The sequence below is a fragment of the Quercus lobata genome, chromosome 4 (assembly GCF_001633185.2).
Source record: "Quercus lobata isolate SW786 chromosome 4, ValleyOak3.0 Primary Assembly, whole genome shotgun sequence".
Classification (NCBI taxonomy): Eukaryota; Viridiplantae; Streptophyta; class Magnoliopsida; order Fagales; family Fagaceae; genus Quercus; species Quercus lobata.
The window spans coordinates 69991303-70009156 of record NC_044907.1 but is presented as its reverse complement, the minus strand read 5'-3'; the positions used below and the strand labels follow the sequence as shown (position 1 = coordinate 70009156).

Sequence of the window (17854 nt, the reverse complement as noted above, 5' to 3'; positions counted from 1 at the left end):
TAAAATGTCAAAAGTAAAAAGAGTAAAGCCAAAAAAGCTAAATCGCCTTCCAAAGGGACTGATCCTAAAGGTACCCCACCTGGATCTCCTGCCCGAATTGGACAATGAAGACTGTCACTCCACTCCCCTGAGACAATCAGGTATTCATCCTTCATGCCCTTATTAGACTTGGGGAGACAGGATATCAGCCTGACGACCTCGGACCGAGACTTGAGGTAGTATCCCACACCGATAAGCTTGTGACACTCGTACATGTGAACCACATTGTGCCACGTGAGCCCTAAGCCCAACTACTCGTTGAGAGCGTCTAGGCGGCCCAAGACCCTAAATAGGTTAGGGCCACACTGGTTAGGGGTTAATCTGTGGTTAATCAAATAGTCCTTGGTTATCCTACCCATGAGAAGCGTCATTCCTCTCTCTATGAAAGCAATCATGGGAATGACGACTTGACCCACGTCCCTGTCAGTAAGTACTCGGTCCGGGAGACAATATTCTAAAACCATCCCCTGTGGGATATGGTACTTAGCCCTAAAACCCTCCATATCGGCCGGTGAGTCTACTAAGTGCTTGAACCTACCCATCTAAATAAACAGAAAGGCCAAGAAGAAAAAGGAGAATATAAAGAAATAAAGACTTACAGGAACACGTATGTTAATCTCTGAAACTTTCAGAAAATTTTCAAAGACTTCTTACAGGAAATAGCTATGGAAACTCAAGAGTTTAAAGCGTTTTGTAAGACAGGGCGCTAGAATTCTCTGAAGCTCTTGAAGATTTTTGAAGAAAAGAGGAAAATGGGTTCCTTCAAGGCTTTATATAGAGGGAGAAGATGAGTGGGAATACTCCCGCTCAAAATACTAGGAAAAATGTCAGCCATTGGATTGGTGTTTCACCGTTGGATGCGGGGGACATAAAGCCACCTAGAGTAATTAATAACGCCTCGTGGACTACGAAGCGTCAGTGACAATTATGAGGTATGTAAAACCGCATTCTCGCACGTATAAATCAAAAAATCAGTTGATCTTATCTCTTGAAAATCAAAACCCTACTTTTTCTTCTCGGATGGGAGGGAAAAACTGAAATTTTGAAGGGCTATTATAGGGGTAAGGGCCTAAAACAGTATATTGAGCCTTGGGCCTTGTTCGAGGACATTGATAGGTCCGAGGAGGAGCAAATAGTTGTTAAATGTTCCCAATTAAAGTCTCAAAGATGGGGAACAAGTGAAAGGTTGTCTGAGGAGGAACTACTCCTCGGATATGATGAATGTAGTTCACAATATGTACTCCATCAGTTAGCGTAATCCTTCAAGAAGCTCCAATGATAGAGACATGCCTCACTAACATACGAAAAGGAAGGAAACCTAAAAATATCTAAGGGAAAGCTACCACCACCGCATTAAATGCACTGCAGCTACTTTTCTGGCCACATTTATGTGGAGAAGACCTCTGAACAGTGCTACCTTGGCTACCACAACTCACAGAAAACCAAAGAGTGTATCTGATGAGACAGGTACTCAAGTAAGGGCTCGGATGATTAACAGGCGTAGGGTGAAGATGGTCCAAATGAGGATATATAAGGTGAAAGACTCTTCATGGAGAAAGGACCAGAAAAAGAAAGAGAGAACACTGTAGCAATCTAAATTGTCTCTGTATCCAACTGTGATCAATATATACAATCATGATCTCCTCGGGTTGGAAGTCCATTGACATCAAAAACTTCTTATTTGTATTTGATTGTCATTTAATTCAATACTAGTTATTGCTCAACTTATTAGGACCTAGTTTTTTGACCCACTCTCTTCAAATTTATTATATTGGGATCATTGGGCCGAGATCCCATACATTTTGGGCTTGGGTCACAAATCGGGACCCTACAATTATCAAAGTCGAACACTTGTGGGGGGAAATACACAATTATCGATCCAATTAAATAATACATTGTTGGATAAAAGTAGTAAAAGATACATTAGTAGGGACACCTTGACCAAGTTCAAACTATTGAGCAAACCTATTTAATAATATGGTTGGTATCCTAACATGGAGCAGGGAGGGGCTGAAGGATGGGGTCTTCGTCCCTGCCCTACTTGGCTTTGTCTTGCCCCATCCCCGCCCTGCCCCGCATGACGGGGAAAACTTTCTCACCCCATTCTCGCCCCTTGGGGCCCTACAAAGCCCCACCCCGTAAAACTATATTTTTTGTTAATTTTCCCTACAACTAGAACAATTTTTTTTAATGAAACCTATTTCATTGATAAAAATATACTTGAAATTACAACTAGATTTATCCCATCAAATCAAATCAACTTTTAGAAAAAATTGAATAATATATCTAAGTGTTTAACAAGACAATCATAAAAAATAAAAATCTCATAGTATAACACATAACAAAATAAAGGTAGAGAACCACATTGGATAGAATAAAATAAGCTAATATTGAAATGTTTGTTTAAATAGTAGAGTTTTAGATTATGAAAAATTTACAATTATAACCTTTATCAACGCAGGGCGGGGCGGGGACGGGGAGAGGCAGGACCGGATGGGTCTAAAAAGTTTAAACCCATCCCCACCCCGCCTTGTGGTGTGGGGTTAAAATCTTGCCCCATTCCCGCCCCATAATCTTTGCAGGACGGGGAAAACTAGTGCGGGGTGAAGCGGGAAGGGGCGGATTAAGCGAGGCAGGGAAAAATTGCCATCCTTAGCGTCAATCATGTGGAATAGAACTTTAGAATACAATTGTTCGGAGATTCTTAACAAATCATTAGCCAAATTAATGTTCAATATGCAATATGCTACTTAGTAAACCAAAAGTTTTAATTCATAATCTAATTATAAGCTACTTAGCTGGTGTGATAATTGGTGTCTTGCTATTCATATAGACAAATATTAGAATGAAAATCTCGTTTTAGAATCAGAATGACCATAGTTGCGACACTGTTGCTAATATTAAAAGCATTTCAATGCTTAATATAATATAAACTTAAAGACCAAAATGCAAAACTCACCTTCTAAATTTCACAATTTTTCATTTTAGTCATATAAGTTTAGGTTTTGTCATTTCAATGCCCTAAATTTTATATCTTCTCAATTAAGTTCTCTGTTAGTGTGTTATTAGTTTATGCCGTTAACTTTTTATTTTATTTTATTTTATTTTATTTTATTTATTTCTTAATCTTAGAAAAATCATTAAAAAAAAAAAAAAACCAGAAAGCTAGAGGAATGTCGTCTCGAGCACAGTGCCACCTTTATTGTGCCAGCTATGCACTAGTTTAGGATTGAGCTCCAAAGGTTCAGAGGAGTAGAGCCCTTTGTAACCAGCTTTAACACCAAATATCTGACTTACACCATAGAGGTCCCAAAAAACCACCACGATCTCACTGGTTACAATGTTGAGACCAGGACATGAGAGTCTATCACAGGTAATAATAGCAACCAGAATTTGATACAGGTCGAAGAAGATACGATCACATGCAGGGGCGTAGCCAGGAATTTTTACATGGGGGGGCTGATTCAAACCATGAAGGTTGAAATCGACGACGATGAGTATCATCATTGTATGGATAGTCTATATTTGTAGGTTGATATGGACCTTCTTTGAGATAAACTCGTTGGATTTCATCTTGTTTGTTGATAGGGAATTCACATATTTGTTTATGTGATCCTGGATCACGATCTATCTCTTCAGATTGAATTCTTGAACATTTGGAGGGGTCAGGGTGTTCATCAGACATTGAAGTATCAACATTTGTTTCTACAGCCACAGATGTCCTAATTTTTGAATTGCTAACATCTTTTTTCTTAAATAATGCATTAATTGTTTTTCGTTTGCTCATAATTCTTTTAGCTTTAAGAATATGACTCAAAAATTAACCTGAAAAGAAGTTTAAAAAATAAAATGTTAATTAGAAATTTTTACTTAGTTATATGGATGTTATTCATACTCAAGAAAAAACAAAATTTCCACTATAATTTAAACATACAATCCATTTTTAATACGACTTTAATTAATAATAAGCCCTCAAACAAAAACAAAAATTAAACACACAAGTATTGGTACACAACATAAACCAAACAATTTAACAACACCCACAGCCACATCCACAGCCATATGATATCTAACTAATCAAAAATAAGTAATAAATCAAAACAATTTTACCTTAGAAACTTTGTCTTCACAAAGTGCAAAGATGGGTCACCCATGTGGCAATGCCTACTGCCTCTGCCTGACTGCCTCCAACTTTAGATCTTCCCTTCAAGACTCATCACAAACAATCTCCCCATGTCTCCAATCATGTATTTCTCTAAAAATCTATGAAAATATAAAGAGCATGTGAATATTTAGGTGTAGATAGTTGAGAAAAAAAAAAAAAAAAGACACTAAAAAGAGATGAATGTCTAATGCTTAAGAAGAAGAAAACTCACCAGTCACCAAGTTCCAAAACTAAAGCTGATGAAGAAAGAAAAAATTGGTCATGATTTTTTTTTTTTTTTTTTTGGAACTGTGAATACAGAGGATTGGAGTTTTGGGGGCTGGTAGGTAGGCAACGGTACCAATGGAAATGAAAGTGTATCAAAGAAGACAAAACAAAAGAATAAGAAGTAAAGAAAGGGATTCCGTGGGTCAGTGGGTGGATTTTTTGAGATGAAGAGAAAATGAAGTTTTGTTTTTTGTGTTTGGACTTGAGCAGGCCAGCTTGTTTTATTTGGAGTACATAAGGTAATAAGGCCTAAAACTAAAGCCGGGCTTAGGAGAATACTTGAGCTGGGCTTGGGAGAATAGTTGAGAATGGGCCATGGGGGGGCCGGCTGTCCAATATTGGGGGGGCCCAATTTTTTTTTTCTACCTACTCAATGGAAAAAAAAAAATTTGGTCTAATCGGTTGTAAGCTATGGAGGAAGCAGAGAAGAAGGAAAGGAATTGGAGAGGCCGAAGACTATAGAAGCCATTAGAAGGATGGTAGAATGGGTTTTGGTCTAATCGATTGGGTTGGGTTTTAAGGGCCTGTTATGGAATGTAGTCTTTGAAGTGTGGTATTTTTTTGTAAGATTACTGGTGTATCGGTGATAATAAAAAGGTAGTGGTGATGTTGGTTTCAGTTTTGTTATTCAAGTGTGGGAGGGATTGGAACAACTTCGTTCCTCTAATTGGCTTTTTTTTTAATTAATTTTTTTAAATTAAGAACTAAATATAAAAAATAAAAGTTAACGGTAGAAACTAATAACACATTAACAAAAGACTTAATTGAAAATGAATGAAATTTAGAAGACTGAAATGACAGACCCTAAACTTATAAGACTGAAATAAAAAATTGCAAAATTTAGAGGCTGAGTTTTGTATTTTGGCCAAACTTAAATTAAAACTTTCTAATAATTATACCATAACTAAAATTACGGTATTTAAGACATCATAAAGAACATACTTTCAGTCTTTTAGCTCTCTAAATCATGATCAACAAAACTACTCTAATGAAAGAGGCAAATTAGGATGAATGTGGAAAATCTTCATGCTCAAAAAACATTTTAGAGCCTTAAGTCAACAAAGATTAGGGATGAACGTGGAAAATCTATACATCCATGATGGGTTTGTTTAATATATATATATATATATATATATATGTATGTATGTATGTATAATTATAGAAAGCTTGATAAATGCTAAATTAGCTATTTATTTTCTTATACATAATTAATATAAAAGGACTACTCATATATTAATTAAGAATTATCTTCTTGAATAAAACACTTAAATTGATTCTCAAAAAAAAAAACACTTAAATAAAAATATCATTAAAAAAAAACATAAACATGAAATTTATATTTTTGTTTTATTTGAATCCACAACATATGTTATTCTTTATTTAAATAGAAGCATAGGAAAATATGGAAATTTCAATGTCAACATTTGAATTTTTAGGCTATTTAAAGTCCTTTCTCCTTCTCTTTTCACATAAAAATCAATTTTTTTTTTTTTTATACGAAAGAAGTTTAAGTTTTAGAGTTTCTAACCTCTAAATAAATTTCACTATGTAAAGATAATCTGATTTTATTTTTGTGTGTCATTTCTCTAATTAGTAACTTCATTGATTATGATTTTAAAGTTACCATCATAGTTGAAGCATGTTTCGTAGGGCCTCCAACATATTTTCAAAAGAAAGCTCTCATAAGTAATTCTCGAAGTTTTTGAAAACTCAAATCATTACTGCCATGTAAAACAAGTGTAAGAAAGAAATAACACATCATTTAGTGTTTGCTTAGTTTTGAAAGAAATAACTCATCATTTAATGTTTACTTAATTTCAAATAACTAGGGATTAGAATTGGTGGATTAAAATTATTGGGGTTGGAATCATTGTTGTGAAATTTAATAATACTCGCGAGTGCACGAACGATACTGAAGTATAGTTTGGCAAGAATGAGTTCGAACCTACAGGAACTTGTATAAACATAGGAAAAGTAATCAAACCTTAATCAAATTAATCCTAATCTAGTTTAATAAAAATTAGTTTTTAAAATTAAATAAATTAAGAAAATAATTAAACTAAGCAAACATGTAATATAAAATGGTATAGAGATTAAACAATCTTGAGAAAAGGATTAAGGTTTTCAATCCACTTTATTAATTCATATCAGCAAATCTATACTTCTATTTAAGGGGCTTTCTCAATTTGGAATCCTCATTTTCATGGTTCAAAAATACTTCTAAATCATAGGTTTAAGTAGAAACAAAATTTAGGGAAATCTTGGTAAAAATACATTTCTTACTCCCACATAAAACACTTCATACAACCACTCTCCCACTAATCCATGTCTTCAAAACTACCTACCTTTTTCTTTTCTTCATTTTATTATTATTTAAATATAAATAAATAAATAAATCTCACATTCCCCTTTTAAAAACCAAATCACACCTTAATAAGTGTCTCTCCTCATGTTTCTTTCTCAAATTGAAAAAAAAAAAAAAAAAAAAAAGGCCCCTGAAAATTCTCAAGCATACAACTTCAAACTTACACCCAACAATTTGAAATTCTCCATTATCATCAACCAGTTATATTGTTATCCAATCTCTCCTCATTCTTTTCAACCAGTTATAATGTTGTCCTATCTCTCCTCATTCTTATCTTCAAGTTCCCTCTTTTATACTGAGAGAAAAAAACCATTTTTCACATTTTGGTAAAAGGTGATTATGTACTAGCTAGTACATAATAGCCATGTTTTAACTAAGCCTTACCCACATAAACGCAGTTGAAACATCAAAAAACGCGGCTACAGAGTTGATCTATAGTCGCGTTTAGTAAACGGGGCTATACGTCTAGCGATGTAGCTGCGTTTTTACTAAACGTGGCTCTACAGCCGCATTTTCTGTAAACGTGGCTGGAAAAAATGTGGCTAAAGCCCGCGTTTTTTGTAGTGTCTCTCTCTCTCTCATATAAATAATGTTTCTTGTGTTTACCATCTAGCTATTGTAACTAGGTGTTAAAAAATTATAAGTTTGACACCTTTGATGTAGTGGGTTTTTTAGTCTTTTGGGTTCTAAAATAGCATTTTAGCTATTTTAGCACATTTGATGTAAATCCTCTAACAAAATAATTTGATCTAGAATTTAGAAAATAAATAAATAAAAAGCCCAACAACAAAGGTAGAAATTTTTTAATCTTAAACCTAAAAGCTCATTTAGATATTAAAAAATTTGAAATAAATCAATCAAATGAGAGATTAGTGGATGGATAATTACTTGGCTATGTATATTAAAAGAGATGTAGTTCGTAGAATTGATAATGAATATGTCATGTAACGATTTCAAAGTATGAAACCTTGAATAAGGCAATTGTAAAACTTCATGTATTTGAGTTTTTGTTTTTTGTTTTTATTTTTGTGTTATTGATATATTCAAATTTTCTTTTGTTTTAGATTTTGTATAATTTATATTTCTTATTGACCCCTCTAGAAGATAATCCTAAAGCCACCACTACCCCAAGCACAACTTATTAGGTTGTCAGGTTACCTGCCTTACACCTTCCTACCCTAGAAACTTAACCCAAAACTTAGTTTTTGAGATGTGGGCTAGTACTTTCCAATGTAAGTTTCTCTTTCATATACTATACTAGTCGTTAATCCGTTCGATGCATTAGATAGTTAACGATTGTTAAATATCTTTGCCATTCAATATTTATGATATGAAACAAAGATATAAATATTTTGAAAAAATAGCCGTATTGTGTCTTTTTTATAAGATGAAACAAATGCACAATACTTATGTTTCTACCATGTTTAAACTTTTATGAAAAATGGAACAACAAAATACAAGAACTTAGTGAAAATTTTCTAAATTCCTCTAAGTTTTTTATGGGGAAAAAATAGAGTGATAAAAAAATAACATTCTATGACACAAAGTATATATCCAACTTGTGGCAAAGCCAGAATTTTTTGTTTGGGGCGAGGGGATGGGGGGGAGGGGGAATTGTAGTACTCAAATATTAGACAAGAGCCAAGACAAATCATCACACACATGTGTAAACACACATGTATAAACATTAATATTTTAATATTATAGTAGGTCATAATTTATAAATATATTGTATACAAAAATATCAACTTTGACATGCATATTGAAGATAATTCTTTAGGAGAATTTATCATCTTTTAAACTCCAATGAGTTTATAAAATTTTTCTAATTTGATATTTGATAGGTACAAAAAATGAAATTGAGAAAAAAAAAACTACCATATCTCTATAACTATTACACCAATTGAAAAATTCCTTCTTTTTTTTTTTTTTTAAGGGCATCATTGACTAACTCAAAATTATTTCTTTTTTTTTAGGGGGGGGGGGGGAAGGGCTCCACCCCACGCACCAACAAGAGAGAGACAAAGCTCCACCCCACACTTCGACGCCAGTCCATGGTCCACCCCATATTCCGACGAGCAACATCGTCATGTTCCCCTCCGCACCGGTGAGAAGAGAGGAGAACACTTACAATGGAGCACGGAGAGAGCAGGAGCCATTGGAAAATAGATCGGACCACCGTGAGTCCGTGACCCAGTGAACGACCCACCCCTGAGCCAATTGGATCGCCATGAGCAACCCACCCCTAAGCTAATTTGTCCATCGTGTGAGCAACCCACTCCTAGATCGAACCACTCAGTGAGTGACCCACTCCTAGATCAAGCCGCAACCTTTAGATCGACCCACCATGTCCATGTCGCCACTACCGTCGCCACCACCATGTCACCCACGAACCGATCTCTCTCTCTCTCTCTCAATTGGCCTTATGATTTGTTATGATTTTTGTTTCTTTGTGTTTATATATTTTGATTCTCTGTAATAATATTTGTTTGGATCCTAGGAAAATGTAGAAACATGATAAAAATGGATTTTCTAGAGCATTTTTAGGAATATAACCAAACACTAGAAAATATTTTTGAAAGCATTTTTTGGATTGCAACCAAACACTTGAAAATGTTTTCACTTCTAAAAAATATTTTCACCTAAAAATATTTTACACTCAGAAAACATTTTACCTTCAGCTAAACACAGCCTAAGATGTCAAGCATGAGAATAAAAAAAATCAATATACTTTAGCGGCATCCATTACATCTAGTTTTCTTTTAGCATTTATTCCAACTGTAAAAACCTCTAGAATCAAACATGGTGTCTAGAAGTTTGATTTTTAATAAAATATTACACACACACGAACAATAGAAGTAAAAATACGAAAAAAGAAAAAAGATACATTGTACACAAACACATAAATATTAGAAAATATATGGAAAGCTAGCAAAAATAATTACAAAGAGAAATTCATGTAAAAGATACCTTAAGGCTTGAGGACAAAGAGGGGGTAAACCGAATAGGGTCTTGGTGTGGTCCTTTATATATATAGTAGGTTGGTTTGGTTTAAAACTCTCCATATTACTAAGTATTAGTTGATTTAAAACTCTTCAGTTTGCTGAATAGTAGCAAGTTTAAAACTTTCCTTTTGACATAATAAAAAACAAAAATAAAAAATTGTCTAGAACTTATGTAGCAAAATATTAGAAGGTCAACTAATAGTAAAACGACTTCATTTTGGTCTAAAACTCTACATGTTGCTGAGTAGTAGTTGGTTTAAAACTCTACTTTTGACATAATAACAGTTTGGTTTCAAATGCTTCATGTTGTCGAGTAGTAGATAATTTAAAATTTAAAACTCTTCTTTTAACATAATTAAAAAAAAATAATGTGTAAAATTGTGGGATTACTAAAGCGTATGTGGAAAAATATTATAAGTTTAGCTAATAGTCAAATCGACTATTATACACACACACACACACATATATATATATATGTAAATAGCTATAAAAGCGGAAGCTTTAATACCAATTTGTTGAGAATAGCGGAAACGTAAATATCTATTTGTTGTGTGTATCCAAATAACATTGGGTTTATAGAAAACAGAATAAACAATTACACAGAAAACACAAAAATATAGAGAATAAACAATCACACAGAGAACACAAAAATTTACGTGGTTTAGCTTTTGGCCTAGGTCCACGGATGGTGTCGGGGAGAAAGTTTCACTAACAAAATAAAGAGATTACAAAGGTGGTACCAAAACACTCTCACAAACCACCAAATCAATATGATAAGTTATAATGATCAACATGATGTCCTAAAAGCTTCAATCAAACCACTGAATCAATAGGTTAAGTTATATAAAGTTTCAACAGTTGATATGTATTCTTGCATATCAAGGCTTAAACCATGTGATTATGATTAATTAATTTTGATTAGTCATTAATTGAATTAATTGTAATTAATGTGTCAAAATCTTATCGAATTGTGCAAGATAAATCTTATAAGACAATTATAATTCTTTATTTTGATTTTTCCTCGGAAAAATAGAGGAAAGTTTAAAATTTAATATTAAAAACTACTTGGAGAGCATTCTAATCATTAAAGTAGTTGAAAAAGAGCTTTTAAATTTGTAATCATCCTCAAAAAAATAAAAGTATCAAGCTAAAGTCGTATGAAATTTGAAAGCAACTCTCAGACTCACGTTGAGGGGAAATTTTGTGAGAATTAGGGAAAAAAAAAGTAATGGCCAAAATATTAAGACATACGCAAATGAGGAAATTCAGTGAAATCGACACTTGTACACATAATTTTTCGAATTTAGATACCGATTTTTGGCTCCAACTAAGGCTGGGATTGTTTCACCTGAAAATATATTTTGACCATAAAATTTTATCAGGTGAAAAAAAAAATTCAGAAAAGAAAATATTTCAAGTATTTGGTTGCTTTCCAAAAATTGTTCCGGGAAACATTTTTAAGTGTTTGGTTCTGTTCCAAAAACATATTTTTCTTCTACTTTTTCCATTTTCTCATCTCCCAATTAGATATAAATAAACAAATTCCAACCCAAAATCCAAAATAACAAAAAAATTGTGTGAAATAAAAACATTAAAAAAAACAGAAGAAACTAAGGTTATGTTTGGTAACAGTTTTTGTTTTCTATTTTCAAAAACTTGTTTTTGGAAATATAAAGAAAAAAACAATTTTGTTGTATTTTTAAAATAAAAAACATGTTTGGTTAGTTGAAATTAAAATAAATAAATAAAATAGTTTTTCGAAGAAAAAAATAGAAAATACTAAAATATGTTGTTACTTGGATTTGAACTCTAATGCTAACTCATTAAATGAGACAGATTCATTAAATTAAATACGTATTTTCATTAACTATTGAAAATTATAAACTGAAAACAACTTTTTGCATGTTTTCAGTTTCCTTCACAAATTGAGTTTTGAGAACAATTTTTGTTTTTAGTCCATTTTAGGTTGCCAAACAAGTTTTTTAGTTTCAAAAATAGAAAATTGTTTTTGGAAACAGAAAATAAAATGAAAACAGTTACCAAATATACCCTAAAGCGTTTCACTCACACACACAGACTAAGATCGGCTAAGAAGCAAGAGAGACTTGTATTGGACAAGTAGTGTCTATTGGACAAGATCAATAATGGAATATTAGACAAATAAGAGCCACGCATACATTATATATATCACACCGAAAGTTCTGAAGAATTGGCAGAGTCAACAAATTACACATGAAACTGCAATTCATGTGCTCTGGTCCTGTCCTTTTGCAAGAAACGTTTGGGCACTAAGCAGGGGACGGGTGCAGAAATGCAGCAATGAGGCAGATGACTTCTTCCTTCTCTTCAAGCACATGCAGTGCATCCTGGATGGAGCAGACCTGGATCGATGGGCAGTCACTGCGTGGTGCATATGGAACGCAAGGAGTAAATATTTACTTTGAGCACTTTCAGCAGGAGCCACGGTTTATCATAGAGAGAGCTACTGCCTTGCTAACCGAACACCACACATTCAAGGCAGCTTAGCAGGTGTGAGAAGCCATATACCTTAAGGTTTAGATGGATTTTGTATTTGAAATTCCTGGGGATACGACTGAGATGTGGTCTGTATCTCCCCCAAGACCAAACTGATTAGTTTGGCATCATCTGTATACATTGAGCATGTTTTAATAAAATTCTCTACCGTTCGTTAAAAAAAAAAAAGAAACAAATTCACATGAAAATTGGAATCTTCACGGTGTAGCCATACAGAGTAGGAAGTAGTGTATTAAATTCAAACATCCCTTGACCTACCAATGAAGGTTGGTACCTACAGAATCAGTTTTATTACTGATTGGCACTATGATTGTTTTTGCCTAGTTGCAATAACAGATATGAAGTGATCACCTAAGTAGAGAAAAAAGAATGCTGAAATTACAGTGTTTTATGTATGCTTGCTAGAAATATGAAAGTCTCCAGTCTCTATAACCAAAATCACAATGACAAATTTCTCAGAAATATTTTTATCTGTGATGCTGGTAGAAGAAATAATGTGCACATCCTTTTTCATTAATAAGTAACACACACATACCCTATGTGTTCTGAACCCATAACCATACCCTCCACCCTTTTTTGTGGGAGGACGAAGTACCATTTGCTAGAGCTCTTTTTTTTTTTTTTTTTTTTTTTTTTTTTGGATAAGGTAATGTAAAATTTCTTTGATATAAAAAAATAGAGTCACCCAAGTACACAGGAAGTATACAATAAAGGACCATACAATCAACCACTCAAATCACATAAATCTATCAAATCAATAACAGACCATAAGGACTGACATCCAATCCAACAAAGTTTTACAGAAAAATAAGTTGAGATCAGACATAGTTTTTTCAATTTATCTTCAAAGCTCTGGTTATTCCTCTCCCTCCACAGACACCACATCTAACAATGCGGGGCAGCCATCCATGACAATTCTGGAGCTAGAGCTCATTAATATCCATGTGCACTTTATAAGAATGTATTTCCCTTGACATTTATTTTTTTTTTTTCATAATTTATTAGAATGGGGGAGTAGAGATTTAAACTTTGGACGTTTTCATTGGAAACACCAAGGGTGCCAATTAAGCTACAATGCTCTTGGCATGAAATCCCTTGTCATGTAGTAGGAAAGATCATAACCCTTGAAAACATCATATATTTGTTGTTATTCACCACAAATCTATCACAAAAGTTTGTAGGAGATACAGGATGATGCACTGAGTTTATATCTGAGGTCTAGCAAACAATTATTGGAAATACTTTCAATCAAAGGGTATGCTATTTTTGCTTCTTGTAGTTCAGAAAATTCACACTCAAAATAAAAAGAAGATAATTATGGTTTCATGTGAATAGGTTACAACTCTTTTTCCTTTTATTTTCCCTTTGACAAAACAAATAATATTTTCCACAAGAACCCTGACCCTGATGATTTAAGTCATAGTTGCAGTTGTTCTTAATAACATAGATCAGAGATGTTAGAAATCACCTTGTAATCTTCTAGGTGTGATCATCAACAACAGCAAAGCAGTAATTGAAGAGAGGACTAATTGCCAAATGTGATGTAAGACTGCTTGGGAGCTTGAGAAACCACAAAACTATGGAATTGAGTATGCTCATCTCCAATGAAACTCAGGGCAGAATATATGCAACGTTCCAAAACAGTTTCTGGCAACCCTATCTCCAGAAATGAAATGGGAAGAGGGCAGAGGAAGCAAAGAAGTGGTTTTGAAGGTGTGGTGTCAAGAATTCTGAAGGAGGGAGACCCTTTGTGCAACAATATAAAGATGCAGAGTCCTTATAAATAGAGGTCGATACAAGCATTCTGAAGGACTCTTAAAATAGTGACAATTATTGTCATCAAGCAGAATCCTGAGCTTAAAAAGAATGATGAACTGGTCTACAAAGAACACACAACAACGACAAGAACCTGTTATGGTCATTTAGTAGAACAAGCTCCTGTATGCTTAACTGAGAGTCCAAAAGGATTACAGCCTTCACATGCTAGGAAAATTTTTATCCCATCAGCACAAAGTAAGATGCCTTCATCAAACTTTTAGCAAACGTCCAGCCCCTACAAGTTTCCAAAAGATGTTGGCTGCATATTAAACCATCATTACCCATTGAAAGAATGATGGCTTTTCTTTTAATTCTTTTCAGGAAAAGCATCCTAAGAAGCTGTGTTTCCTTCCAAACAAAGCCTTGAGACCAGCCTCAAATAATCAACCATAAGAAACAGAAGAAACTCAAACCATATATGAGATGATAGCTCCCACAGATATCTACAAAAAACACTGGTGGTAGTTACCTCTTCTGACATGTACATCATTTTAAAGAAAGGAAACCAGTCATTATCTGCTGTACTCCAACTGATTCATTTCCATTGACATGGTCCAAAGCATAACATATATCCTTTCAAAGTCCATATGTGATTGATATCCTGCATGAAACATATGAACCTTGTCTTTCACTATTATCCAACTGCACCCTGGATTCTTCCTAATCCCTTTTGACTTTTTGGTCATTCTGACTTCATCACCATCCTCCTTTTTCCCCTCAACAGAATATAAGTTGGATAAGACCACATAAGGGGTTGCATTATCAGGCTCCAATTTGACAAGTTGCTCAGCTGCAAGCTTTGCAATATCAATACGTACGTGGGTCTTGCTTGCGCCAAGAAGAGCCCCCCAAACTCCAGAATGGGGTTCAAAAGGCATTGAACGGATCAAATCAATCGCTTTGTCTAGAAATCCAGCTCTGCCAAGGAGATCAACCATGCATGCATAGTGGTCAGGCCCCGGTTCAATACCATATAACGAAATCATTGATGTAAAGTAGTTCCATCCTTCTTTCACAAGTCCCACATGGGTGCAGGCTGAAAGAATGCCAAGAAATGTGATTTGATTTGGTTCATGGCCTTCATTCTGCATTTTTTGAAATAAATTAAGTGCTTCTTCCCCAACCCCATTTTGGGCAAATCCAGTAATCATTGAGTTAAAGGATACAATATTGGGTGCATTGATATTTTTGAAAATCAGGTAGGCATCATCCACATTTCCACATTTTGAATACATTGAAACCAAAGAGTTTTGAATGGACAAATCAAATTCCAAATCCATCTTTACTATGTGAGCATGGATTTGCAACCCTTGGTTAAGTGTTGCCAAACCGGCTGAAGCACTAAGCACACCACTCAAAGTAAGAGGATTTGGCCTGACTGCCTTCCGAAGCATCTTGATAAACCAACAAAAGGCCTCCTCATACTCCCCATTATTCACAAAACCAGAAATGACAGCCGTCCAAGCAATATCATCTTTCTGAGGCATCAATTCAAACAATTGGATGCATTTTTCAGTTATCCCTTTGCTTGAGAATCCTGTAATCATGGTTGTCCAGGAAATTACATCTTTTCTGGGCATCATCTCAAAAAGTGTAAAGGCTTCTTCAATTGAACCACATTGGACATAACCCGCAATCAAGGAATTCCAAGAAACCACATCTTTCCTACTCATCTGATGAAATATCTTTGTAGCTACATATGTACAACCAAATCTGCAATACATGGTAATAATAGAATTGCATAAGAAGACATCAAAATCAAATCCCATGCGAGAAGCCAATCCATGCATTTGAATCCCTTCTCTATACCTACCAAGACTACCACAACCATCAAACAGCACAGTCAAGGTAGTAGAATTAACCATCACTGATCCTTCCCTTCTCATACTCGAAAACAATTCAAACCCATCTTTGAAACTCTCTATCCTCATATACCCATCAATCATTGCTGTCCAAGTAACTACATTCCTCTCTGGCATGATATCAAACAAATTTCTAGCATCACCTACCTTTTCCTCTTTGCAATACCCATCAACCATAGAGCTCCAAGAAACCACATCTCTCTCCATCATACCCTCAAAAATTTGACCCGCCTCTTCCAACCTTCCCATCTTCAAATACCCATTTATTAGAGCATTCGAACAAACCGGATCCCGCAACTTCACCGGCATATCAGAGTAAAGCTTCTCGGCCTTGTCAAACATCCCTGCCCATACATAACCAGTGATCATGGCAGCATAAGAGATAGCATTACGCTCGGGTATCTCATCAAACAACTTAACAGCTTCTTCTATCACGCATTTATTCCGAATATATGCTGTGATCATGGCATTATACGAAGCAGTGTTTCGCTCAGGCATTTCATCGAACAGTTTCCGGGCTTTGACGGTCTGGCCACTTTGGCCATAGGCAGTAAGCATGGCAGTCCAAGAGATGGTATTCTTGTGGGGCATATGACTGAAGACAGACTCAGCTTCTTTGATATTACCATTTTTTCCATGTTTTGTGATCTGGGTGTTGCAGTAAACAAGAAATTTGCTGGTTTTGTGGCTTGAAGCAGAGTGGAGATTGGGTTTTGATAGAATAAGGGTGGAGAAGCACGAGTAATGAAACTTCAAATATGAACAGTTTGAGAGGGAAAAGTGTCTATGGACAACGGTAATAACTCGTGTTCCGTGCATAAGTGATGGTAACAAGTAAAGCCATATCCAGAAGCAGAGTCAAAGTTCTGTGAATAAACTTACATTAGCTGTTTGCCCATGCTTAGGTTACAAAGTTCCCGCCTAGCTTGATAAACGGTTTAGGTCAAGTTGGGTCGGACCATTTAGGTTGGATCCAATTAGGTATGGGATCTCTCGTTTTTTAATTAATTTTTTATTATTATACAATATAGAAATTCTATTCTAACTTAATCTAAATGTATATACGTGTGAAATTCCTTTATGGAAACTTAAATCTTGGTCTTTGCTCCCCATATCTCACAAGTACTCATATTTGTGGAATGATAATCGCGTCAAGAGTACACGATGGTAGGTCACTGCTTTTTGTCAAATTAAAACACGTTATTCCTATTACCTTAATCCGGTTATTCTTGGGTTGAGGTAACCCATCATCACCCAAACTTTTTTCATGTAAAAAATAAATAAATAAGAAAAAAAACTTTTAACATTTATTTAAACTCTTTTTTTAGTATTTCTTAGATGCAAATAAAACGGAAAAAAAAAAATCAAAGATGAAAGTGAAATAATATTTGAATCTTTGATTTTATAGTAAATAATTAATACTAGTCTAATTCTACAAATGAAAATATATATATATATATATATATATATGTTATACATGAAACATGAAATAGAATTCAATTGCCTTTAAAAATAACTAAGTTTGCATTTAGTTTTGCTTTTTAATAATTTTTTTTTTTTTTTTCTAAAATTCAATAAAAATATAGTTGTATTTAAAATATTGAGGTTTTAGAAGTTGAATATTATGGGGGCCTTTTTGTATTGTTGGGCTTCAACCCTTTTTGCTATGCTACAACATGTTAGCTTAAGGTAAGAGAGTAGGGACTGGCTTTGCTGGGATTGCGCCTCAAGCTAGCTTGTGCACAAGTCAGGCTTACCCAATGTAGATGCATCCAGACATAAGTGCTATGGGTTGAAT

General features: G+C 34.4%; 2 protein-coding genes across 2 annotated transcripts; both read right to left on the bottom strand.

The window, feature by feature from the left end:
• Window positions 1-3204: 3204 nt before the first annotated feature.
• LOC115985710 (ATP-dependent 6-phosphofructokinase 2-like) lies at window positions 3205-3543 on the bottom strand. The gene has a single exon (XM_031108623.1). The coding sequence runs from the start codon at window positions 3541-3543 to the stop codon at window positions 3205-3207; it is 339 nt and encodes a 112-aa protein (XP_030964483.1).
• Window positions 3544-12410: 8867 nt separating this feature from the next.
• On the bottom strand, window positions 12411-16970 carry LOC115983186 (pentatricopeptide repeat-containing protein At1g53600, mitochondrial). Its single transcript, XM_031105828.1, has 2 exons — window positions 13845-16970; window positions 12411-12487 (listed from the first exon to the last, which is right to left on the bottom strand). The coding sequence occupies exon 1, from the start codon at window positions 16873-16875 to the stop codon at window positions 14707-14709; it is 2169 nt and encodes a 722-aa protein (XP_030961688.1). The 5' UTR covers window positions 16876-16970; the 3' UTR covers window positions 12411-12487; window positions 13845-14706.
• Between the last annotated feature and the right edge of the window lie 884 nt (window positions 16971-17854).

Coding starts and splice junctions, on each gene's coding strand:
- LOC115985710 (XM_031108623.1), bottom strand. CDS start 3,543: ATGATACTCATCGTCGTCGATTTCAACCTTCATGGTTTGAATCAGCCC.
- LOC115983186 (XM_031105828.1), bottom strand. CDS start 16,875: ATGCACGGAACACGAGTTATTACCGTTGTCCATAGACACTTTTCCCTC.